This window comes from Rhinatrema bivittatum, chromosome 6 (assembly GCF_901001135.1).
Source record: "Rhinatrema bivittatum chromosome 6, aRhiBiv1.1, whole genome shotgun sequence".
Classification (NCBI taxonomy): Eukaryota; Metazoa; Chordata; class Amphibia; order Gymnophiona; family Rhinatrematidae; genus Rhinatrema; species Rhinatrema bivittatum.
The window spans coordinates 97,722,437-97,746,490 of record NC_042620.1 but is presented as its reverse complement, the minus strand read 5'-3'; the positions used below and the strand labels follow the sequence as shown (position 1 = coordinate 97,746,490).

Below are 24,054 nucleotides of genomic sequence, written 5' to 3'. Positions count from 1 at the left end.
AGGGAGTGATGGTCTGCTTCTGGCTCTCCTTTCACTTTCAGAGATGCTTTAGCACAGGTTTCAAGGTCATTCTCTGCATCCACTGTCTGGGTTTTCTCCCAGGGTTTGTGTTCAGGGTTTGTGCTGCCTCCTCCCTCTTTTTTCCCTTCTCCCTTTCTTTTTTAGGTGCTTTGCTTTCTTTTCCTTTTGGTTTCAGGGTTGCTCTCCCAGGTGGTCCTTTTTCAGGTGCTTTGCTTTCTCCTTCTTTTGGTTTCAGGGTCGCTCCCCCAGGGGGGTCCATTGCTTCTGCCCTTTTTCCTTCTTTGGCCCCCTGTCTTATACTTTGCATCTGATAAATATGCATAAGCTCATGCATATTCACATGGTGAGTAGAGGGTCTTTTGCCCCATTGCAGGTTTTCCCCCCTCCCCATTACTTCTGGAGGGGGGTCCTACCATGTTGTAGGTCATTTTCCCCCTCCCGTTCCTTCAGGGGAAGAACTGCCACACCTATATGCCAAGTGTGTGTCAGAGTGTTTTTCTCCATCTCAGGCTGCCCCCTGTTCTTTCCAAGGGTGGGGGTCTTTATGATCTCTGCACTCTGCTTTGGCCGAACCATGACTCCTGCTTTTGCTTTAGACATGTTGTCCTTTATTTAAATAGGCCCCTACAAGCAGGCACATCTGATAAGGTATCCTTCAGTATAGTAAGACAAGGCCTCTTCATTTTCTACAGAGATAAGGTTTTAGAGTTTACCTGGGCAAAGTTCCTTATTCTTTCTTGCTGTGGCAGTGCCTTTTGGGGCCTGTCAGAATTTGGCTTGTACATGGCTAATATAATTCATAATTGGTGAATCAGTGATAAAATATGAGATATCTCCCTACAGTTCCCAAATCTGTCCTGGAGGACATCCAACCAGTCAGGTTTTCAGGATATCCACAATGAATATACATGAGATAAATTTGCATGCACTGCCTCCATAGCATTAAAAGTTTATCTGATACATATTTATTGTGGATATCATGAAAACCTGACTGGATTAGGGTCTTCCAAGACAGGTTTGGAAACCTCCGCCTTACTATAAACTGTGTGTTCTAAAATAATGCATATATACAACATTAGTAGACAAATTATGGGGTAGATATTCAAAAGTAATTTAGATGGATAACTCACAAGTTATCTGTCTAAAGGGCTAATATGGCAGAAATACACTCCCAACATTATTACCTAAGTACCGCTAGAAGCATATGATGGGATTGCTTAGCATAATGATCCTGGCAGAACTAGTGGGGTGATTTTCAAGGTAACCAGGTGGGTGGGAGGGTGCCTGACTAGGGGGGGGGGGGGTGGTGTGAATGGATGTTTGGGGATGGCAGAATAGATTAAGTAAATATGTTTTTGCAGGTGGGAGATGTAGGCTGGAAGCCTGGGCCAGCAACGCTCAACTTCTTGAACTTTAGTGTGCTTTTTAAAGATTGGGGCCCATTTATTTGGTTAGCATGGAGAGGGGGTATTGAGACAATAGGTTGGGAGGTGGACATCAGGCCAGGAGGCCTGTGACTTGTTGCTCTTTTTTTTTTTTTTTTTAATGTGAACTACTTACCTGGATCACTCTGAAGATATCTGGTAAGTAGCTAGCTATCCATCCACACAAGGCCAGATAACTTTAGGTCTAACCAGCCAAATTCAACCAAAGGCCAATTAGGGTTAAAGTTATTCAGCTATATATAACTGGAAAACTTTAAACAAGTATATTCAGCACGACATTTATCCCACTGAACATGCTACTAATAATAAACATGCATACATTTCCAATCTATTTTAATTGTATACATGTGTAATATTTATAATTCTTAAACCAGTTCTCATACACATGTGAATATCTGTAATTTACAAATGAGTGTATAAAAGAATCAGCTCGTATTGCATGTCTTCCTACTTGCTCCATATCCTAAAGGAGTGGAGCATTTGTCCTAAGCTCAACTTCCTACCAAAGAAGGTGGACCTTCTTGTCCATGTGATCCTAAAGGTCCAGCATCTCCTAATTGTCTCCCAGTCCAGGACAGCAGGATCCTACAGTAAGGAGTAGCTGTAGGAGAGTATCCACCACTGGCTCAATGCAGTTTATTGCACCAATTGCAGTAAGAAAGACCAGAACCACAAGTGGCAAAACCTCCAACAAATGGTATAGAGGAAGCAGGTCAGGATGACAGCTGAGGATCATGACTGTCAGGTCAGCTTTGCTGTAGCAGAATAGTTTGTATTGAACACCATTGTGGTTGTATTTATGGGAGGATTTGGCCAATTGGACACCTCTCAACCACAATGCCAGCAAGGTGAGTAAATAGGAAAGTCAGAAAAAGTGTGTGTGTGTGTATAGAATGATTATGATATGTACTGCACCATACTTTTGTTATACATAGTTCTCATCCAGTGAAGATCCTGAGCATCGTGTTGGCACACTGAGATGGCCAACAAGCACACTAGGTGGCCTGATCTCCTGGAGTTTCTGCACAGGCTGAAAAGCTGAGTATTATATTAGCCTTAATGCACTTGTAAGTAATGATACTTTTCCAGGTCCTTTGTCAAACTCTCCAATAAAACACTCTGTATACCTGTATGAGAGAAGTATAATAAATTGATGGCTTTGAAATGAACCTTTTCTGTATCATGTAGCTGCAATCTATGCCTACTGAACATACTGGCACCCACTTTCCTGTCACCTCCAGATCCACAACACTGGACAAGTCTTTGGGGCCAGGTAGACACTTCTACCTTGGGACCCCACCTTCCAGTTGAATAATGTAGCCTGCTGGCTTGTTCTCCAGTTCTATACACCTAGAGCCAGTAAGCCAGTAAACTCCTCTTTTCAAGAGCCACACCATTTATTGTGGTCCTCTCTCTTTCTCTGGCATAGCATGCCAGGGTATATATCTGTACCACAGCAATGATTTCTAGACAGTTAGTGGTAAAGCAGGAGGTGCTATATAAGGGATAATGAGCAATTCCACTAGGCATAAAGGAAGATCAACTGAGTGTGAAGAGAAATATCCACATTGGGTGTATTTTTAAAGGATGTACTATTTTCAGTGTTGCAGGGGAGCAGCCCAGCAAGGAGTCAGATATGCCAGGCCTGTGGCCACCGAAAGGGAAGGCAGCACACACAGGTTTTTTCTGCTAACTCTGAGTAGGACATGGAGGCAAAAGAGAGAACTGCAGAGAAGTAGCGACAGCCTGAGGAGGAGGACAAGGAAGACTCTCAGTGGGCCACTATTGGTCAAGGCCAACTTGCAGATGACCAGTTCATTTCCAATTCAGAAGAGGAGATGCAAGTCACTCCTACTGAGCAGCAACTCATGAGCATCAATGCCAGAGTGGTAAAGGAGATAGCAGGACTCTGTATGGAGATGCATGGCCTCCAGGATGCTATGAGGGAGGAATTTTAGAACCTGAGGGATGTTGTGCATGAGGAGACATAGGGCATTCATGAGGCAATAGATACCCAGATTGCAGTGTGGAGGGAGATGCTGCAAAGGATGTCCCCTGCTAGCTGCAGCTCCCACTGGCTTCATACTTTTTTAGGGCACGTAGATGCAGTTCCTATCATCCTTTCAGCACCAAGAACCTGGATGGCACTTCTGTAGGCTGAAGCTCTACCTGCATCATTGCCTGCTCCACATATGCCTGCACCATCTCCTATCATGCTAACACCTCCTGTATTGATTGTACTACCACCAACACAACCAGAGATAGATGCTTCCACCTCTCTCATGGAGCAGGTGGCTGAGGAGACAAGGCCCACCATAGCAGCCAGGCTGTCTTTGCAGCTCCTTTGAAGCACTACAGGACATTCCAGCAGTTATGATGATGTTCTTCTGCCCCCAGGTCTTGTGTCCTCTGAGGCCACATCAGTGACAGAACACTGCTGCAAAACAAAGGCAGCAGAGTTTTCTCTACCCCCCAAAAAAAAGGGTGGCCAAGGAAGCACTAACTTTATGTTATATAATAGTCATCACATACAGCACAGTATTCAAATAAATACATGGTCACCTTTGAAAATGTCTTTGTATCAGAGTGTTCCTTTCCTCTATAGCCTGCCTTTGACTCATGAAATGTATCTTCTGCAATTCCTCCTGACTCAGCTCTTTTTTCCTCCTCCTCCTCCTCTTCATCCAGAATCTCTTCCAGTCCTTCTGGGAGAGGCATGCATCTTGGCCAGGTTTTGGCCACGTTATATAGCATAAAGGAGACTAGAAATATCTCACAGATTTTAGATGGTTTGTAGAGAAGGCATCCCCCAGATCTTTCCAGACAGTGGAAACATGTCATCAATGTTCTCTTGATGACTACCATGGTGTATTGATGGGCCCTTTTGTAGTGAGATTCCTCAGTGGTTTGTGAGTCATCCATCAGGATCTTGAGCCAGGTTTTGAGTGAATATCCTCTGTCACCTGTAGGGGAGAAGGCAGAGAAGAGCAGAGTAAGATATATTGTAGGATAGGCTAACAGGTAGTTCACAGGACAAGGTTATAGCAGTCCTTCTGGGACCAAGCTGTCAGTCCATCCAGATATGAGAGAGACAATAGAAGAGGTTAATTGGTGTATGGCGGTATTTATAGATGCATTGCTATCTAGAGGCCAGCCCCTGGTGATGTGGCCTTCCTGGAAGCCTTCACTCAATGCACAATAAAGCTCTGGAATTTGTTGCCAGAGGATGTGGTTAGTGCAGTTAGTGTAGCTGGGTTCAAAAAAGGTTTAGATAAGTTCTTGGAGGAGAAGTCCATTACTGGCTATTAATCAATTATACTTAGGGAATAGCCACTGCTATTAATTGCATCAGTAGCATGGGGTCTTCTTAGTGTTTGGGTAATTGCCAGGTTCTTGTGGCCTGGTTTTGGCCTCTGTTGGAAACAGGATGCTGGGCTTGATGGACCCTTGGTCTAACCCAGCATGGCAATTTCTTATGTTCTTAATCCTGTCTGTGACAGGATGTAAGCATCATGAGTGGATCCCAGAAACCTGGGCATGATGTCCAGGATCATGCCCTTGGCATCACAGACCCCCTTCTTAATAAGGGAGTGGAAAACCTTGCTCTTGCAGTAAGTGTTCTCATCTCCCCCTGGGGCCATTATAGAGTGGTGAGTGCAATCAATAGCCCCCAAGACAGAGGGGCTGATTTCTATTCAATAGAAATCAGTCATTATTTGATGTTGTTGCTGTCTTCTCCAGGGAAAGGATATATAGTATTGTGTTTTCCTGGGCAATGCAGCCAGAATCTGATCTATACACACAGAGGTGGCAGAATGGCTGATTCTGTGACCCCTGGAAGTATCTGGATGATGCCAGTGGTAAAAAAAAACAAACACCAGGGCAGAAGTGATCTTGATGTGTATTGGTAAGGTGTGGCCCCTTCAGATCGTAGGTTACAGATCCTGCTCTAACTGCTGTCATAGATACAGAATGGTTTCCTTGTTGAACCTGAATCTGTACATGTCTTGCTCCTCAGACAGATCCAAAAACTGTGTCCTAGTATTGTATAATCTCTATAAAGAGTACCTCCTCCTCCTATGTTCTCTCTTCCTCGTCAGCTGTTGTGACCTGAGTATCCATAGAGCTATTAGAATCATAATGAAAAAGGACTTTCCACCACAGACACCGACCCCAAGTATGCCCAATAACATACATGCCCACCCACTTTAATGCCTTCAATGTTCCAGTTCCCCCTCAATTGGTTTTGGTAATCCCCAGTATAAACCAGTATGTCCCATGTAAATGGAGTGCCCAAAGTAAAATAAAAATATATGGATTACCTGATTCAGGGGCTGGTGTGAGTGGAGCATTGTCAGGTAGTCATAGTGTTCCAGACACTATGATGTCATCACAATAAAGGATATCAGAGTGCGAGCATAGCTACTAACAGTTTTAAAATTTGGAGAGCAAGAAGCCTGAAACTTAAATGAACAATGGCACTACCACAGTGCTCTACTTACAGGCATTAAAATACATAAAAACACCAAAACAGGGAGAAAGAACAGTGAAAAGAATACAAGAGAGTGTGTGTGATATGTTTGAGATTATTTAGTGTTTGCAGCAAAGGTAAAAGAGACTTTGTGCAGAATAGTAGGTAATAAAACTGCTGTACTGCATGAAATATAGAGAAGCATTTTATAGAGGCTAAAAGGCTGGAACTAGAAAGTCTGATTGAAAAATTCATGGGCAGAGCAAAATAAATAAAAAGATAAATGCTATGTAAATGAAACATGTGACAAGATTAATTAATGGAGGTGTGAGTTCCCTTCTGAAAGAATGCTTGTTTTATCAGAGTTTATATTTTACCACAGTCAAAGAGGGAGGATACTTAATGTAAATGCTGCTCAGTGAAATTTGGAACAGATTCAAAGATGCGTACAATGTAAAAGAGAAGTATTAACAAAGTTACATAACCCAGAAATACTCTGCATTTAAAAGACACAAATATAACAAAGTTCCCTTGAGAGAGAGAGAAAACACAAGTGTGACAGGGACACCTGTTCTTTCTCTATGAGTATGGATGAACTAATTATCCTTTGATTTGGTTAGCTAGACAAAAAAAAAGTAACAACAAGCCGTCATAGAATACATATACCTAAGGAACATTACAGACTTTAGTTATCAAAAGAGACTCAGTGAGAGGGAGACAGTTTTCATTGTTTTTTTGGTTATTTTAAGAGTAGGATAGTAGGTGAAAAAAGAGGAAAAGAAGAAAAAGAAGCCACAGGAAGAGCTGAACAACTGAGGAAGAACCAATACTTCAGGCACCAAGAGAGTGAAAAATGTTAGCAGCCTACACATAACTGTTACTCTTTGCAAAAACACAGCCAAGTCTGAGCACAGCAATTAAAGAAAAGATATAATGAATACAGAAGAACAGAGAAAGGAAAGGAAAGAGAGAAGAGAGCAAGGAAACTTACCAAAGACAGAATACAATTTGACTACTTACCTTGAAAAGGTCTGCTTTGGAAGAAGTTGCAAGCAGCGCTGAAAGAAAAAAATTAGACACAAAGTATCAATTCCTAAATAATTAGAACAAGAGAGACAAAGCAATATAAAGTATAAACAAATATTAAGAGTTTTGAAACTATCTTATACATATCAGATAGTTGCCTGTCAGTATTGCTTGATAGAATTCTGGAATTCTGGAGTTCTTTGCTTTGTGTTCATAGCGTATTAGTGTCTATAAGTAAAGAAAGTAAAGTTTTAGAGTTTATTTTATGTGTGCATTGAAAGTGATAAAAAAAGTATTGCTTATTAAAAGAAGAAAAAAATGTTGCTTGAAATAAAATTGTTAAATTTGTTTAAAATTGAAAGGGAAGATTATTCCTTTATACATTTATCCATTCTTCCCCTCTTAACCTTAAGAGATTTTGCAGGGTGGGTTGTGGACCCTTGTCCCTCTGAGAGATCTAGTTGGGAAAAAGGCATTAAATTGCACCCCTGTGGGTTCCATCTGAGAGCCTGTTGCCCTAGTCATCATGACTGCACTTTTATATCTTTAACCCTAGCCATGACAGCAGTTTTCATCCTACAGGGCAGCAGTTTATATTTGGCACAGTCGGCAGGATTCAGAAGATATTTGTTCTAAAGGCCAGGATTTGAAAGTCCTTTGCCAGAATGTCAGCACTGTTAGAAGAACTACAATGTTTACTAGAATGGTTATAAGATTGCAGGTGACATATGAAGAAAGGCAGATAATGCGGGAAGAGATAATGGAGGAGTTACAACAGTCAATATGATAGAACAATGCAAGAATACAGTGAAATAAGTTATGAAACATATGCATATACTTGGAGTTCAGAAGGAGAAATATTGAAAGGCAAGAGCCCCAAACAGAGAGAAGAAATTGTGATTTTGTTAGTTATGGGTATTACTCAGAATATTATGAGGAAGGTGCTGATCTGTCATGGAGCAATATAGTCAGCAATGTAAGAAAGAGAAAAAGTGACAGAAAGAGGCATCTAGTCTAAATAAGAAAGAACAAAATAAAAGTACTTGTGCTACAAAAGAAAGGTTAATAAAACCCATTGGAAGTATAAAGAGTATATAAAGAAAGGAAGAAATTGTATCTGAAAGCATGCAGCCAAGTGCAAAAACAGAACTCCAATATTCTTCTGATAGAAGAGAAATTCAATTTAAAGAAAAGAAAATCCTGAGATATCTTGATATAAGTTTCTAAAATAAATGAGCTCTTCCTGAGAAAGAGATAGAAGTAACTGGAAAAGGCAGAAATAAGGAGATAGTGGAACAAATAGTGGATACCTTTAGAAGTGAAAGACAGAGAAATAGATGTTAAGGATAGTAGAAAAAGTAATTTAGAATTCTTCTGAGAAAGAAAGACAAACAGAGAAATTCTGTGTAACTGGAGAGTCTAAGCAGATGTTATATAAGAATAAAAAAGATACAAAAGATAGGGATTTTTGGGAAACAATGCTGAGTGAGAAAAAGAGAAACAGAGTCTCAGTGTCATCAGATCAGCAAGCTTCAGGAATATAAGGAAAAACAGGAGAGGCAGCAACAGGAATTCCAGTTGAAATTACAAGAACTCACCCAAAGGCTAATCCAGCTTGAGCCTCAGCAGCAGCAGTTCCACAAACATAATGAAGAGAAGGAGGCCAGAGAGCTGGCCCTCCTGGAAGAGCTGACATAAGTTAAGGCTACATTTCAGGAACAGACAAGTATGGTGAAATCCCTGAAAGAGGGGGAGGAACAGGAGAAACACAGGCAAACTCTCTACAGGAGATATTAGCATGCTGAGAGATGGCACTGCATCAGCAAATCCAGACACTGGTAACTAGAGATGTGAATCAGAACCGGAATCGGTTCTGATTCCGGTTCTGATTCACATGTGGGTTTTTTTCCATCGGGCCCAATCGCATTTTGTTTATCGGCTGCACCCCAGCCGATAAACAAAAAACCCACCCCGACCCTTTAAAAGTAACCCTTAGCTTCCCTCACCCTCCCGACCCCCCCATAAACTTTTTATAGGTACCTGGTGGTCCAGTGGGGGTCCCGGGAGCGATCTCCCGCTCCAGACCATCCTCCCACTCCCGGGCCGTCGGCTGCCACTAATCAAAATGGCGCCGATGGCCCTTTGCCCTTACCATGTGACAGGGTATCCGTGCCATTGGCTGGATCCTGTCACATGGTAGGAGCACTGGATGGCCGGTGCCATCTTGTGCTCCTACCATGTGACAGGGGCTGACCAATGACACCAGTAGCCCCTGTGACATAGTAAGGGCAAAGGCTATCGGCGCCATTTTGAATACTGGCAGCCGACGGTCCGAGTGCAGGAGGTCGCTCCCGGACCCCCACTGGACTTTTGGCAAGTCTTGTGGGGGTCAGGAGGGTCCCCCAAGACTTACCAAAAGCCCCTGGTGGTCCAGCAGGGGTCTGGGAGCGATCTCCTGCACTCGGGCCATCGGCTGCCAGTAACCAAAATGGCGAACAATCTGAAAAAAATGAAATTGAACCTCGAAAAAGAAATCTTTGGAGACCCTGAAGTTTATTTGGATTAATCACTGCCCCTGAAGCAGGACCAGGACGGTCCGAAACACAGCCGTGTCGGGACGCTGAGGACGTTTGAAAGATGAGTATACCGTTTGGGACTGTTACATTAGAAAACCCGCTAAGAGTGATTTAAAGATCTAGTGGAGTGGTTTTCATTTTTTGAAGGTGGACTCTGTTTCATAGCTTGTGCGATGGTGATGCACTAAATAACTGCGAATAGTGGGGGTCTTGCAACGTTTTTTAAATATTAAAAAAATCCCTAAAAATTTGAAAAAGAAAAAAAAATTTGTGATTAATAAATCAAATTTGGACCTGAACACTACAAATGAGTTTGTATGCCTAACATTCTCATGTAGATCAGAGGTCCTACAAATATATCTAGTGATCTATATTTGGTGGTTCTACATTTTACAATTATTGATAAATGTATACCAGTGGCCTTTTCTGGTTTGATGTGTGGTTGGGAATATCCATTAACCATTATTAAGGTACAGTTTCAGAAATCAACTGCGTATTCTTGTGATAAGCAGCTTGGAATCTATCTACCCCTTTGGGATCCTGCAGATATTTGTGACCTAGTTTGGCTACTGTTGGAAACAGGATATTGGGCTGGATGGACTTTTAGTCTGATCCAGTATGGCAAGTCTTATTTATTTATTTATTTAAAAACTTTTATATACTGACGTTCATAGACATATCACATCAGTTTACAGATAACAAGGGGATAAGATATATATCGCAACTGAAGGGAAGCATAAAGTTACATGTAACAGGGTTTGTGAAACTTGGAGGGGTAGAAGGAAATGGTCAGGCGACCTAGGCAAGGTTTAAAGATAAAAAAACTTTGAAAAAAAAAATAACATTAACACTATGTACAAAAATACTTGAGTTAAATTAGAGGAGCGAAAATGGGAAAGCTGGGTGGGGTCTCTAACTAATATACATGAAGTAATAAGCAGTCATGAGTATCTAGCTAATTTACCTGAAGTGATTAGACAGTCATGAGGAGATGAGGATCAAGTCAGTAATGCATGGGTATGAAATTGGGGCAAGTATACAAGAGAGAGGAATTACAAAACGGTTATACAATGGATGCAATTAAGGATCAAACACAAAATCTAGTCGGGATCTGGGGGAGGGATGGGTAGGGTAGTGCTTAGGGGTGCGGTGGAACAAGGAAGTACAGGATAAAATTAAGGATAAAACACAATTTGGTCGGGATCTGGGGGGAGGGATGGGTAGGGTAGTGCATAGAGGGTACGGTGGAACACGGAAGTACAGGATAGCGTAGCTGTCTAGGTTTGATTAGCGTCAGGGTACGCCTGCTTGAAGAGCCAAGTCTTGAGTTCTTTTTTAAACTTGTGTGCGGATGGCCCTAGGCGGAGAAATGTAGGGAGCGAGATCCAGAGGGAGGTACTGGCGATCGAGAAGGCTCTTTCTCTGGTGAGGGCCAGGTGAGCAGTTTTGAGGGATGGGGTGTGTAGGGTTCCAGCAAGGGTGATTCTGGTAGGGCGCTTAGATGAACGGTAACATGGCATTTCCTCTAGCTAGGGGAAATTGTGTTTGTGTAGTGAACTGTGTAGGATGGCAAGGGTTTTATATTGAATACGGTAGTTGATGGGCAGCCAGTGTAGGTCCTTTAAGATTGGGGTAATATGGTCCCTTCTGCGGGTATTGGTTATAACCCTGGCCATGGCGTTTTGCAGAATATGGAGGGGTTTGATCGTGGAGGAGGGAAGGCCCAGGAGGAGGGAGTTGCAGTAGTCCAGTTTGGTCAGCATGGTAGTCTGTAGTACAGTGCGGAAATCACGAGTGTGGAGGAGAGGTTTAAGTTTTCTGAGAACGTTTAATTTGTAGAAACCTCCTTTTAGGAGGGATTTGATTTGGGGCTTGTAGTTAAGGTGTTGATCTATGAGGACGCCTAAGTCTCTTACAAATTGTAGAGGGGTGTGGGGGTTGGGTGTGTTGTGCAGAGTTGGATGCAGGGTGGGCTGTGCAATATGTTCCTGGTGGTTGGAAATAATGAGGAAATAATTATGATTTTATGAAATGGAAATAATTATGGAAATAATTATGTTTTTATGAAATGTTGGAAATAATTATGTTGGAAATAATTATGTTTTTATGAAATGAGTGATGCCTCCAAGATTTCTTAATTTTGCCCCAAAGTATCATAACACTGACATAGTTATAGGGAATATGTCCTTGAAGAAATCTGATCACGTGAAAAAGAAGAAAAAAAATAGCTGTTATGATGCAATGGAGCACCGACACAAGCTCCGTGCCTATCTAATGGAAAAATATACTAGTACAGTGAATAATATATTTAAAGAAAATATATGAGACTGAAACAAGTTATCTTAGACAATTCAAGAAGATAAAGAATGAAGTTAGTGTTAACAAGCAATAGAAATTATGAAGTTTTGGAAAAACTATTTCAGATTAAAGATTATATCAAGTAACAGAGAACATTTGGAAGGAAGTATGCAAGAATGTTTAGCAAGAGCTTTATGTAAAATTTAAAAGCCAAGCATGAGAAATCCTTGAAGAAAATAATTAACACGAAGTATCAATTCCTACATAATTAGAACAAGAGAGACAAAACAGTATAAAGTAAAAAATAAATATTAAGAGTTTTAAAATAATCTGAAACTTACCTAACAGTCGGGCTGATACAGTAAAATGCGTGGGAGAGCCGGCGCTCCAAGGCAAGCGCGTCCCTAGCTCCTCCTTATTGGCAGAAGCGATGGCTGTCAGCGGGTTTGACAGCCAACGTTTAATTTTACCGGCATCAATTGTCAAACCCGCTGACAGCCACAGGTTTGGAAAATGGACGCAGGCAAAATTGAGCATCCGTCTTCCAACCCCCAAGCCGCGGGCTGATTTTTTTTGTTTTTTAGAATTTTTTTATTTTTTTTATTTTTGGGTCCTCCGATTTAATATCGCTATGATATTAAGTCGGAGGGCATACAGAAAAACAGTTTTTTCTGCTTTTATGTGCAGTTTCCCTGTGTCGGCCGAAATTAACTCATGCCTTTGGGCAGGTGTTAATTTCTGAGAGTAAAATGTGCGGCTTGGTTGCACATTTTACTTTCAGTATGGTGCAGGAATAACTAATAGGCTCATCAACATGCATTTGCATGTTGCGGGCGCTATTAGTTTTTGGGGGGTTGGCCACGCATTTTCCTCGCACTATTACCCCTTACTGTATAAGGGGTAATAATAGCGTGTCGAAAACGCATGACCAGATGGGGGCTAATGGTGCGCTCAGCTGAGCACCCCGTCTGTATTGACCTGTTAGAATGTTAGTGTCAAAGTAAGGAAAGGAAAGTTTTAGAGTTTATATTAAGTGTGCATTGAAAATGATAAAAAAAAGTATTGTTTAATAAAACAGGAAAAACTGTTGCTTGAAATAAAATCATTAAATTTGATTAAAATGAAAGGGAAGTATATTCCTTTATACATTTATCCCTTCTTCCCCTTGTAACCTTAAGAAACTTTGCTGGGAGTGTTGTACACCCCTGTCATTCTGAGAGACTTAGTTGGGAAGAAGGCATTAAACTGCATCCCTGTGGGTTCCATCTGAGAGCTTGCTGCCCTGGTCATTATGACTACACTTTTATACCATCAACCTCGGCCACAACAGCAGTCTTCATTCTACAGGCTGGCAGTTTATACCCAGTTATCCACCCAATAGGTCCTAGTTTGTCCCACTCTTCCCCCCCCTAGCCTGCTGCTGTGTTTACTGCCCTGAAGGAGCTAAGGTGCCAAGTACCATAGCAAAATCAAAATGAAGGTTTGTACTTGTGTGTGTGTAAATGAGCAGTAGTAAATGAACATGTGTAAATTATGAGATGTTTACATGTATGTCACTTTTAAAATATCTTGTTACGCACGTTTGTCCTAAAATGCCCCAATATACTGATTTTTTGCACACATACTTTTACATGTGCACCTGCATATACAAGTATATGTCACCCCTTTTTAAAATATGTATTGTACCCTCTTGTGCCACATAATGTATATATATAGTCTTGTTTACGTGAGTAAGCCTTTGAAAATTCACCTTCTAGGTTGTAGGAGAGATCCAGATAAGGTGGTCAGGGATATTAAAGGATGTCCTTGTCATCCTAACCAGAGGATCTCTGATTTGTAGGAGTTGAGTTCGAGTTGTGATTGTTGAGCCATTGTGCTATGGAGGAGGTTTGGTCTGATTCAACCTTGAAGCATAGTTGGATGTTGTCAGGAAAAAGGTGGCATTCAATATTGAAGGTCTGGATGATATCACAGGTTGAGAGGATGTAAATGTTAGAGGATTAGGGAAAGCATTGAACCCTGGGGTACTCCATAGGTGAGGTCTTCAGGTGAGGATGATTTGTTAGCCCAGTGACCTTTTGTCCAGGAAATATTGAAATCATATGAAGACTATGCCTTTGATGTCAATATCAGCAATTCATTGTAGTAGGAGTTGGTGATGGATGATGTTGAATGTAGCAGAGAGATCTAGTAGGATTAGAAGTGAGTTATTACCTTGTTCATGTGGATGTGATTGGTTATGGCTAATAGAGATGTGCAGTCATTTGCAACAAAATAGGAAATAAAGACGAAATTTCCTATTTTGTTGCATTTTGGGAATTTAAAAAAATGAAGGGAAAACCCATGACATTTTTTGTGGTTTGTCCAATCGTTTTTTTTAGGGGGTGGTTAAAACTGTGCCGTTTAAAAAAAAAAATCGAAACCCGCCCCAAACCTACCCATTTATTTAAATGTAAAGCCCCACCCCCCCACCAGCAGAGTCCCCTGCCCACCCTCCTGACCCCTGCAAGACTCACCCAAAGTCCATGGTGGTACAGCAGGGGCCCAGGAGTGATCTCTCTCTCCCAGGCCAGTGGCTGCCAGTAATCAAAATGGCGCCAGCAGCCCTTTGCCATTACAATGTGACAGGGGCTACCCGATGCCATTGAGGGAATGGGGTTTTAGTTCTTCAGCATGACTTCCTAACAATTTATTAAGAAAGTCTATGAAAGAAATTTGGATTCCACCTCATTAAATATGCACAGGCGTATTTAAATCAGCACTATAGGAAGAAATGGATGTGTTTTATAGGATGCAACATGAGGAAAGGCTACTATGTGGGTGGCAACCGAAGGACAAAAGAAGAGTTTGGTAGTGATGATATCTGTTAGTAACAATATGAATTGAGACAATAGTCTACAAATATACACAACTAGTCATATTTCTTCCAGGCTAATTCCAGTCCTGAAATAGTAATACAAATATGATGCACTTCCCAGAAACAATGATAATTTCAATGGTTTTAGATGCACAACTTGACACCTTTGAAAACTGAGTAGAGCTGAGTGCCTAAATTTAGGTACCTATAATTATAGTTTCTTACATTTAGTTGCCTAAAATGGGCAGAGTAAGGTCAGAGGAAGCAAATTAGGCGCCAGAATGACTATCCAGCTCTCAGCAATCCTCTCTCTCCCGTTGCTTAAGAAAAAGAGACATGCGGACTGACAGACCACATCATGCCACCTCTCACCTGCCTGAATTCAATGTAAATCGCTGGGCCAATAGTCTACCATATCCCCCTCCCACAACCCAAATTCAGTAAAAACCCTGGGACTGACTGCTCCCTGTATCTCCCTCCCACCTGCCCAAATTCAAGGTAAAAACTGGGGCCAACAATTTACTGCATCCCTGCTACATCAGTTGTTACTCAAAAACTATTTTATTTTATTCATTGCATAGATCTGAGTTCTTTAATATATCTGACCAAATTTAATGTAAACCACAGGGCCGATAATCCATTGCATAACCCCTCCCTCCCACTTACATTCAGTGCTATCCAAGGGGATGATAGCTCCTTCCATCTTGTCTCCCCTTCCGCCTCCACCTGCCTGAATTCAGTGTAAATTTCGGGGATGATGGTCTATTGCATTCTTTTCCCCATCTGCGTGAATTGAATGTAAATTCTGGGGATCAACAGCACTTCATATCCTGGCTGATTACTATTCACAACCTCAAGAAATGCCCCAAAACTTCCAAAGTCAAACCACACTTTACATTGAATTTAGGTGACTGTGTGTGTGTGTGTGTGTGGGGGGGGGGGGGGGGGGGGGGGCTCAAACTTACAGTTAACTTCAGTTCCAGCGGATGGGAGAGGATTTTGTACTGATTGTTGTAGTTTTGAAAAAAATTAATGTAATCTGATTTAACATCAAACTTATTGCATGAGAAAACAAAGCTTTCTACTGTATTTATCAATCACTGTGTTCATTAGCAACTAATTTAACCCTTTTTTACATCTTTCTTCAGGGTATTTTTGGTGCGAGACAGTCAAAGTAATCCAAAAACCTTTGTGCTTTCCTTGTGCCATGGACAGAGAGTAAAACACTTTCAAATTGTACCAGTAAGTAAAGTCCATTAGTTATTAATGAAAGCATATTGTTAATGTTTTGGAATTTAGTCATTAAGGGGGAAATAATCAAACTGCCTGAATTAGTGTAGTACATGCATTGTTGCCAACGCCGACCTAATGCCACCCCCTGGGGATACCTCTGCAGATATTAGGTAATATTACACATTTTGTGGAGCAATGCATATAATTTTATTTGAATAGAAAGAGGGCAAGTTTCAAAAAACTAATTATCACAAATGAAGCACTAGGATAAAATGTGGTAACTTCTGAATGTGAGTAACGTGTATGGGCAGCAGGTAGAACCTGAATAAGAAGCCAAGTGCATAAAGCCTTTTGGAGCACCGGTATGGAGCGCCTGAACAAGGAGGCGAGGGCAGACTGGATAGACCATTAGGTCTTTATCTGATGTCAAAGACTCATCTTCAACATCCAAACATTTCACAATCTGAGCCTTGATTGTCAGTAAAATGTCTCTTCCATGATTTGCCAACCTGATCCGTTAAAAGAAAAGGATGGATCAGCTCAGGTACTTGTAGCCAACTTGGGATGAAAGCTGACACCTGAGCAGCATATCACCACAGTTCCTGCATTCTCATTTGCAACAAAGAGTCAGGAAAATATACCTTGTAGTCCCTGCCCAACATGGTTTAGTGTATTGCTTGCTGTGTATCTCCTCTGGTTGTGGCCATTTCCTCCACAGATCTTGGTAGCGACACCTTTCTACTGCTGCGGCCATCCCTAACCAATAAACTTTCAAGTACCGTATTTTCCGGCGTATAAGACGATACCCAACTTTTCCAGTTAAAATATAGAGTTTGGGATATACTCGCCGTATAAGACTACCCTTCTGTGTCACTACATAACCATACTGTATGTGGTACCCAGTATACAACAACCAGCCAATCACGGCAAGCAATGTACCTTACCGGCGATTGGCTGGTTGTTGTATACAAATCCTGCTTGGATTGGTCAGCTCTCCCTGCTTGCCCAGCCTTCCCTGTCTCCAAGACTATCAGAGCGGTAACGCATCCCTCTGGCCCACCCTTGTATCCTATTACCGGTACCTCCTTCTCTGCCTCTCAGATTTCGCTCCTGAGGATTGCAGTGAAGCGGCGCAGACGTGCATGTGCGAGATCTGAGAGGCAGAGAAGGAGGTACCGGTAATAGAGATGTGAATCGGAACTGGTATCGGTTCTGATTCCGGTTCCGATTCACATCGTGGGTTTTTTTTTCGTCCGGCCCGATTGGGTTTTTTTTTATCGGCTGCGCCCGAGCCGATAAACAAAAAACCCACCCTGACCCTTTAAAACTAATCCCTCAGCTTCCCCCACCCTCCTGACCCCCCCAAGACCTGCCAAATTAATTAAATACAACCCCCCACCCTCCTGACCCCTCCAAAACCTGCCAAATTAATTAAATACAACCCCCCACCCTCCTGACCCCTCCACAAGATCTGCCAAATTAGTTTTCTACAACCCCCCACCCTCCTGACCCCTCCAAGACCTGCCAAAAGTCCCTGGTGGTCCAGCGGGGGTCCAGGAGCGGTCCAGGAGCAATCTCCTGGACTTGGGCCGTCGGCTGCCAGCAATCAAAATGGCGCCGACGGCCCTTTGCCCTTACTATGTCACTGGGGTCGACCAATGGCAGCGGTAGCTCCTGTGACATAGTAAGGGCAAATGGCGCTGATGGCCCTTTCCCTTACTATGTCACAGGGGCTACCGCTGCCAATGGTCGACCCCAGTGACATAGTAAGGGCAAAGGGCCATCGGCGCCATTTTGATTGCTGGCAGCCGACGGCCCAAGTCCAGGAGATCGCTCCCGGACCGCTCCTGGATCCCCGCTGGACCACCAGGGACTTTTGGCAGGTCTTGGGGGGTCAGGAGGGTGGGGGGTTGTAGTAAATTAATTTGGCAGGACTGGGGGGCGGGGGGTCAGCAGGGTGGGGTGTTTGTTAGATTTTTATTTTTTTTTTATATTTGCTCCATAAGACGCAGACATTTCCCCCCCACTTTTGGGGGAAAAAAGTGCATCTTATGGAGCAAAAAATATGGTAATTATTCGCCCTATAAGACGACCCCCGGCATATAAGACGACCCCCAACTTTTGAGAAGATTTTCAGGGGTTAAAAACTCGTCTTATACACCGGAAAATACGGTACATTCTGTATGCTATTATTCAAGATATCTAGGTCCAAGGTTGATAAATGCACCCCTGTCTAGCCTGTACATTCTTGGGCAATTTTACACTATGAGCTCATGTGTAATTAACAATAGGGATGTGCTTTTTATTTGAAATGATATAGACAATGTCAATGACATTGTTTATATTGTTTCATGTCATTTTTATGACAACAAAAAAACTCAATGAAATTTAATTTTTTCTTATTTTGTGTTTAGTACGTACTAATTCAAAATAGTAAACACTAAATTGAAATAGTGTGCACTAACTCAAATAGTGAACACTGTTTAGAATTCATATGAACTGAGTTAGTGTGCACTAAAAATGATATGTACATTTTAAAATGAAAATGTTTAAAAATGAAACTAAAGAAAACAGAAATAAAATTGAAACAAAAATTAAACATATCAAAATATTTTGCCATGCTTAGTCCTAATTGACACTCCTCCAGTGGTACATATGAACCTATGCTTCTATCTGTTTAACTTGTTCATAATTTTCTCTATGGATTGGTTACATTTTTTCCCCCTTCCATACCCTCTGGGGATAATGTAGGACCAGATAATGTGTGCCACTGGAAACAATCAGCAATTGACTTAAAATCTCTTTGAATCTTTTAAACAAACTCTGCACTGTGCATGTAGATGAAAGGTCAATGCCTCCAAACTGGAGGTTCATTTCTCAGGGAGGAGCTTGTGACTTTTTCTTCTGAAGAAATAGGCCTACCACATCCCTCAATATCCCATCCAAAGTAGGAATGTTCCTCTGTAAGGCAAGCCCAGTTGTTCTCCCAAAGGCCTGGCCAATGATCTCTTGTAGGACCAAAGGACAAATAAGTGCCCATATAGCCTAATGTGGTGCAGTCTCCTTGACGTATCTGGAGTAAATAGATGTCACATTAGCATTAATATAATACTATGGTCTAATGGTTCTCTGGCCTGATATATAGCCTATAGCAATTTGAGTGCCATCTATTGCCATGATTTGTCTCAGAAAGAATGGGCACCATATAAACTTTCTTCATGGACAATGTCTGCTAAGTTCATCATTAACACTCTCACGAAATGAAAATAGAAAAGGGAGGCTGTTGTTGTGTAGTAATATAGGGTTTCCCTGTGAACAAGTATACCCTAAGTTTCTATACTGGGCAGCTAATCTTGCCTCACAGGAGTCACAAATTTAGTTTGGTGTGACCTGCAAATTAGGATCATAATTCTGCTATGCCCAAAGGGAGTGTTCTTCATAATGAGCCCAGTTGTGTTTGGCGAGTGGGCAGACTGGGGAACTAGCTCACTTTCCTGCAGTGCTCCAAAGAATGCTAGCAAGAATGCACACCTGAACAGGCACATGTCAAAAGCATTGAAACATACTGATTGCAGAGCTTTCAGCAATAATTTAAATCATGTGTGATTGGTCTTCTGTTATGAACCCGTGGACCCAGTGAATTAGTCCACCCTTGCATAGTCATCTTGCCCTAATGCATCTGCAAAAAAGCCTATCCAAGCTAGCTTAGCTGCCATAGATGATCTGGATATGCTTTCCAGCTTGTGCTGTAGTATAAAAAATACAATATTGCTGATTCTAATTGGCCATGAGTGTTTGGTACCCTTTTGCATGACAAATGATTGGTAGTCTGACATGGTGGAAAGAGGATAACCAATGGGACAGTGCTATACCGGGGTACAAATTATATCGCAATGACAGAGATGAGCACTCGGGAGGAGGTGTGGCGCTTTATGTACGGGATGGCATAGAGTCCAACAGGATAAACATCCTGCATGAGACTAAATACAAAATTGAATCTTTATGGGTAGAAATCCCTTGTGTGTCAGGGAAGACTACAGTGATAGGGGTATACTATCGTCCACCTGGTCAAGATGGTGAGATGGACAGTGAAATGCTAAGAGAAATTAGGGAAGCTAACCAAATTGGTAGTGTAGTAATAATGGGAGACTTCAATTACCCCAATATAGACTGGGTAAATGTATCATCGGGTCACGCTAGAGAGATAACGTTCCTGGATGGAATAAATGATAGCTTTATGGAGCAAATGGTTCAGGAACCGACGAGAGAGGGAGCAATTTTAGATCTAATTCTCAGTGGAGCACAGGACTTGGTGAGAGAGGCAACGGTGGTGGGGCCGCTTGGCAATAGTGATCATAATATGATCAAATTTGATTTAATGACTGGAAAAGGAACAGTATGCAAATCCAAGGCTCTCGTGCTAAACTTTCAAAAGGGAAACTTTGATAAAATGAGAAGAATTGTTAGAAAAAAACTGAAAGGAGCAGCTACAAAAGTAAAAAATGTCCAAGTGGCGTGGTCATTGTTAAAAAATACCATTCTAGAAGCACAGTCCAGATGTATTCCACACATTAAGAAAGGTGGAAAGAAGGCAAAACGATTACCGGCATGGTTAAAAGGGGAGGTGAAAGAAGCTATTTTAGCCAAAAGATCTTCATTCAAAAATTGGAAGAAGGATCCAACAGAAGAAAATATGATAAAGCATAAACATTGGCAAGTTAAATGTAAGACATTGATAAGACAGGCTAAGAGAGAATTTGAAAAGAAGTTGGTTGTAGAGGCAAAAACTCACAGTAAAACTATTTTAAATTTATCCGAAGCAGAAAGCCTGTGAGGGAGTCAGTTGGACCGTTAGATGATCGAGGGGTTAAAGGGGCACTTAGAGAAGATAAGGCCATCGCGGAAAGATTAAATGATTTCTTTGCTTCGGTGTTTACTGAAGAGGATGTTGGGGAGGTACCCGTAATGGAAAAGGTTTCATGGGTAATGATTCAGATGGACTGAATCAAATCACGGTGAACCTAGAAGATGTGGTAGGCCTGATTGACAAACTGAAGAGTAGTAAATCACCTGGACCGGATGGTATACACCCCAGAGTTCTGAAGGAACTAAAACATGAAATTTCAGACCTATTAGTAAAAATTTGTAACCTATCATTAAAATCATCCATTATACCTGAAGACTGGAGGATAGCAAATGTAACATCAATATTTAAAAAGGGCTCCAGGGGCGATCCGGGAAACTACAGACCGGTTAGCCTGACTTCAGTGCCAAGAAAAATAGTGGAAAGTGTTCTAAACATCAAAATCACAGAACATATAGAAAGACATGGTTTAATGGAACAAAGTCAGCATGGCTTTACCCAGGGCAAGTCTTGCCTCACAAATCTGCTTCACTTTTTTGAAGGAGTTAATAAACATGTGGATAAAGGTGAACCGGTAGATATAGTATACTTGGATTTTTAGAAGGTGTTTGACAAAGTTCCTCATGAGAGGCTTCTAGGAAAAGTAAAAAGTCATGGGATAGGTGGTGATGTCCTTTCGTGGATTGCAAACTGGCTAAAAGACAGGAAACAGAGAGTAGGATTAAATGGGCAATTTTCTCAGTGGAAGGGAGTGGACAGTGGAGTGCCTCAGGGATCTGTATTGGGACCCTTACTGTTCAATATATTTATAAATGATCTGGAAAGAAATACAACGAGTGAGATAATCAAATTTGCAGATGACACAAAATTGTTCAGTTAAATCACAAGCAGATTGTGATAAATTGCAGGAAGACCTTTTGAGACTGGAAAATTGGGCATTCAAATGGCAGATGAAATTTAATGTGGATAAGTGCAAGGTGATGCATATAGGGAAAAATAACCCATGCTATAATTACACAATGTTGGGTTCCATATTAGGTGCTACAACGCAGGAAAGAGATCTAGGTGTCATAGTGGATAACACATTGAAATCGTCGGTGCAGTGTGCTGCGGCAGTCAAAAAAGCAAACAGAATGTTGGGAATTATTAGAAAAGGAATGATGAATAAAACGGAAAATGTCATAATGCCTCTGTATCGCTCCATGGTGAGGCCGCACCTTGAATACTGTGTACAATTCTGGTCGCCGCATCTCAAAAAAGATATAATTGCGATGGAGAAGGTACAGAGAAGGGCTACCAAAATGATAAGGGGAATGGAACAACTCCCCTATGAGGAAAGACTAAAGAGGATAGGACTTTTCAGCTTGGAGAAGAGACGACTGAGGGGGGATATGATAGAGGTGTTTAAAATCATGAGAGGTCTAGAACGGGTAGATGTGAATCGGTTATTTACTCTTTCGGATAGTAGAAAGACTAGGGGGCACTCCATGAAGTTAGCATGGGGCACATTTAAAACTAATCGGAGAAAGTTCTTTTTCACTCAACGCACAATTAAACTCTGGAATTTGTTGCCAGAGAATGTGGTTAGTGCAGTTAGTATAGCTGTGTTTAAAAAAGGATTGGATAAGTTCTTGGAGGAGAAGTCCATTACCTGCTATTAAGTTCACTTAGAGAATAGCCACTGCCATTAGCAATGGTTAAATGGAATAGACTTAGTTTTTGGGTACTTGCCAGGTTCTTATGGCCTGGATTGGCCACTGTTGGAAACAGGATGCTGTGCTTGATGGACCCTTGGTCTGACCCAGTATGGCATTTTCTTATGTTCTTATGTTCTTAATGTAGCTTTAACTGGTATTCAGTGCCAGAGAGTTCATCATAAGTTGCCATGCCACTGTGGGTTAAAATGCCATACTATCTTGGGGTCCGATGTTCCTTTGGCATTGGTGAATGATGCCAGGGATCTGATAGAGAGCTACTTAAGGTGGGACATTGAATCACTTATGCCATAAATCAGTGAAGAATTTGATTTCACTATTATATAGTGGGAGGTCAGGCCACAGAGGCAGGCTATTACATGACTGGAGAAATATTTTCCATACATCCAAATCATCTTTTATTGCTCTTGTCATTCTAATAAAGTGGTGCCATCTTGATGTACTTGCTGTAGCTAACTCTGGATGTCTCTTGAACACTCTACCCATAGTGATGACTCTGCAGCTAAAGCTAAGCAGCCTTGTCAGAGGCTGTAAGATTGTTTTTTTGTATGCCTTATGCTCTTCAAAGATTTTTTAAAATGAATCATTTTATCATGAGACCCTGGAATGCACACCTAATTCTTTTCCTAAGAAAAGTTTTAAAGGTACCCTTTAAAACTTATCCCTTAGCTTCCCCCAGCCTCCCGACCCCCCCCCCAAAAAAAAAAAAACTTTTTACAGGTACCTGGTAGTCCAGTGGGGTCCCTGGAGCGATCTTACGCTCCCGGGCCGTCGGCTGCCACTAATCAAAATGGTGCCGATGGCCCTTTGCCCTTACCATGTGACAGGGTATCCGTGCCAATGGCCGGACCCTGTCACATGGTAGGAGCACTGGATGGCCGGTGCCATCTTGTGCTCCTACCATGTGAAAGGGGCTGACCAATGGCACCGGTAGCCCCTGTGACATAGTAAGGGCAAAGGCTATCGGCGCCATTTTGAATACTGGCAGCCGACGGTCTGAGTGCAGGAGGTCGCTCCCGGACCCCCGCTAGACTTTTGGCAAGTCTTGTGGGGTCAGGAGGGTCCCCCAAGACTTGCCAAAAGCCCCTGGTGGTCCAGCAGGGTCTGGGAGCAATCTCCTGCACTCGGGCCATCGGCTGCCAGTAATCAAAATGGCTCCGATAGCCTTTGCCCTTACTATGTCACAGGGGCTACCGGTGCCATTGGTCAGCCCTTTTCACATGGTAGGAGCACAAGATGGCACCGGCCATCCAGTGTTCCTACCATGTGACAGGGTCCGGCCAATGGCACGGATACCCTGTCACATGGTAAGGGCAAAGGGCCATCGGTGCCATTTTGATTAGTGGCAGCTGATGGCCCGGGAGCAGGAGATCACTCCAGGGACCCCCACTGGACTACCAGGTACCTGTAAAAAGGTTTTTTTTTTTTGGGGGGGGGGGGTCGGGAGGGTGGGGGAAGCTAAGGTATTAGTTTTAAAGGGTCAGGGTGGGTTTTTTGTTTATTGGCCCGGGCGCAGCCGATAAACAAAACCGCGATTGGGCCCAAGGA

At 42.1% G+C, this 24,054-nt stretch overlaps 1 protein-coding gene across 11 annotated transcripts in view; it reads left to right on the top strand.

Moving 5' to 3' along the window:
* Positions 1 to 24,054, top strand: part of GRB14 (growth factor receptor bound protein 14) — a 322,152-nt gene that overhangs the window by 279,511 nt on the left and 18,587 nt on the right. For all 11 annotated transcript variants that reach the window (XR_003857359.1, XR_003857354.1, XR_003857355.1 and 8 more), the window contains one exon: positions 15,843 to 15,936. Coding sequence is in view for 6 of the 11 variants with exons in the window: in XM_029605622.1 (XP_029461482.1) it covers positions 15,843 to 15,936 (94 nt within the window). In the remaining 5 variants the exon portion in view is untranslated. Of the gene's footprint in view, positions 1 to 15,842; positions 15,937 to 24,054 lie in introns of those variants that run through there.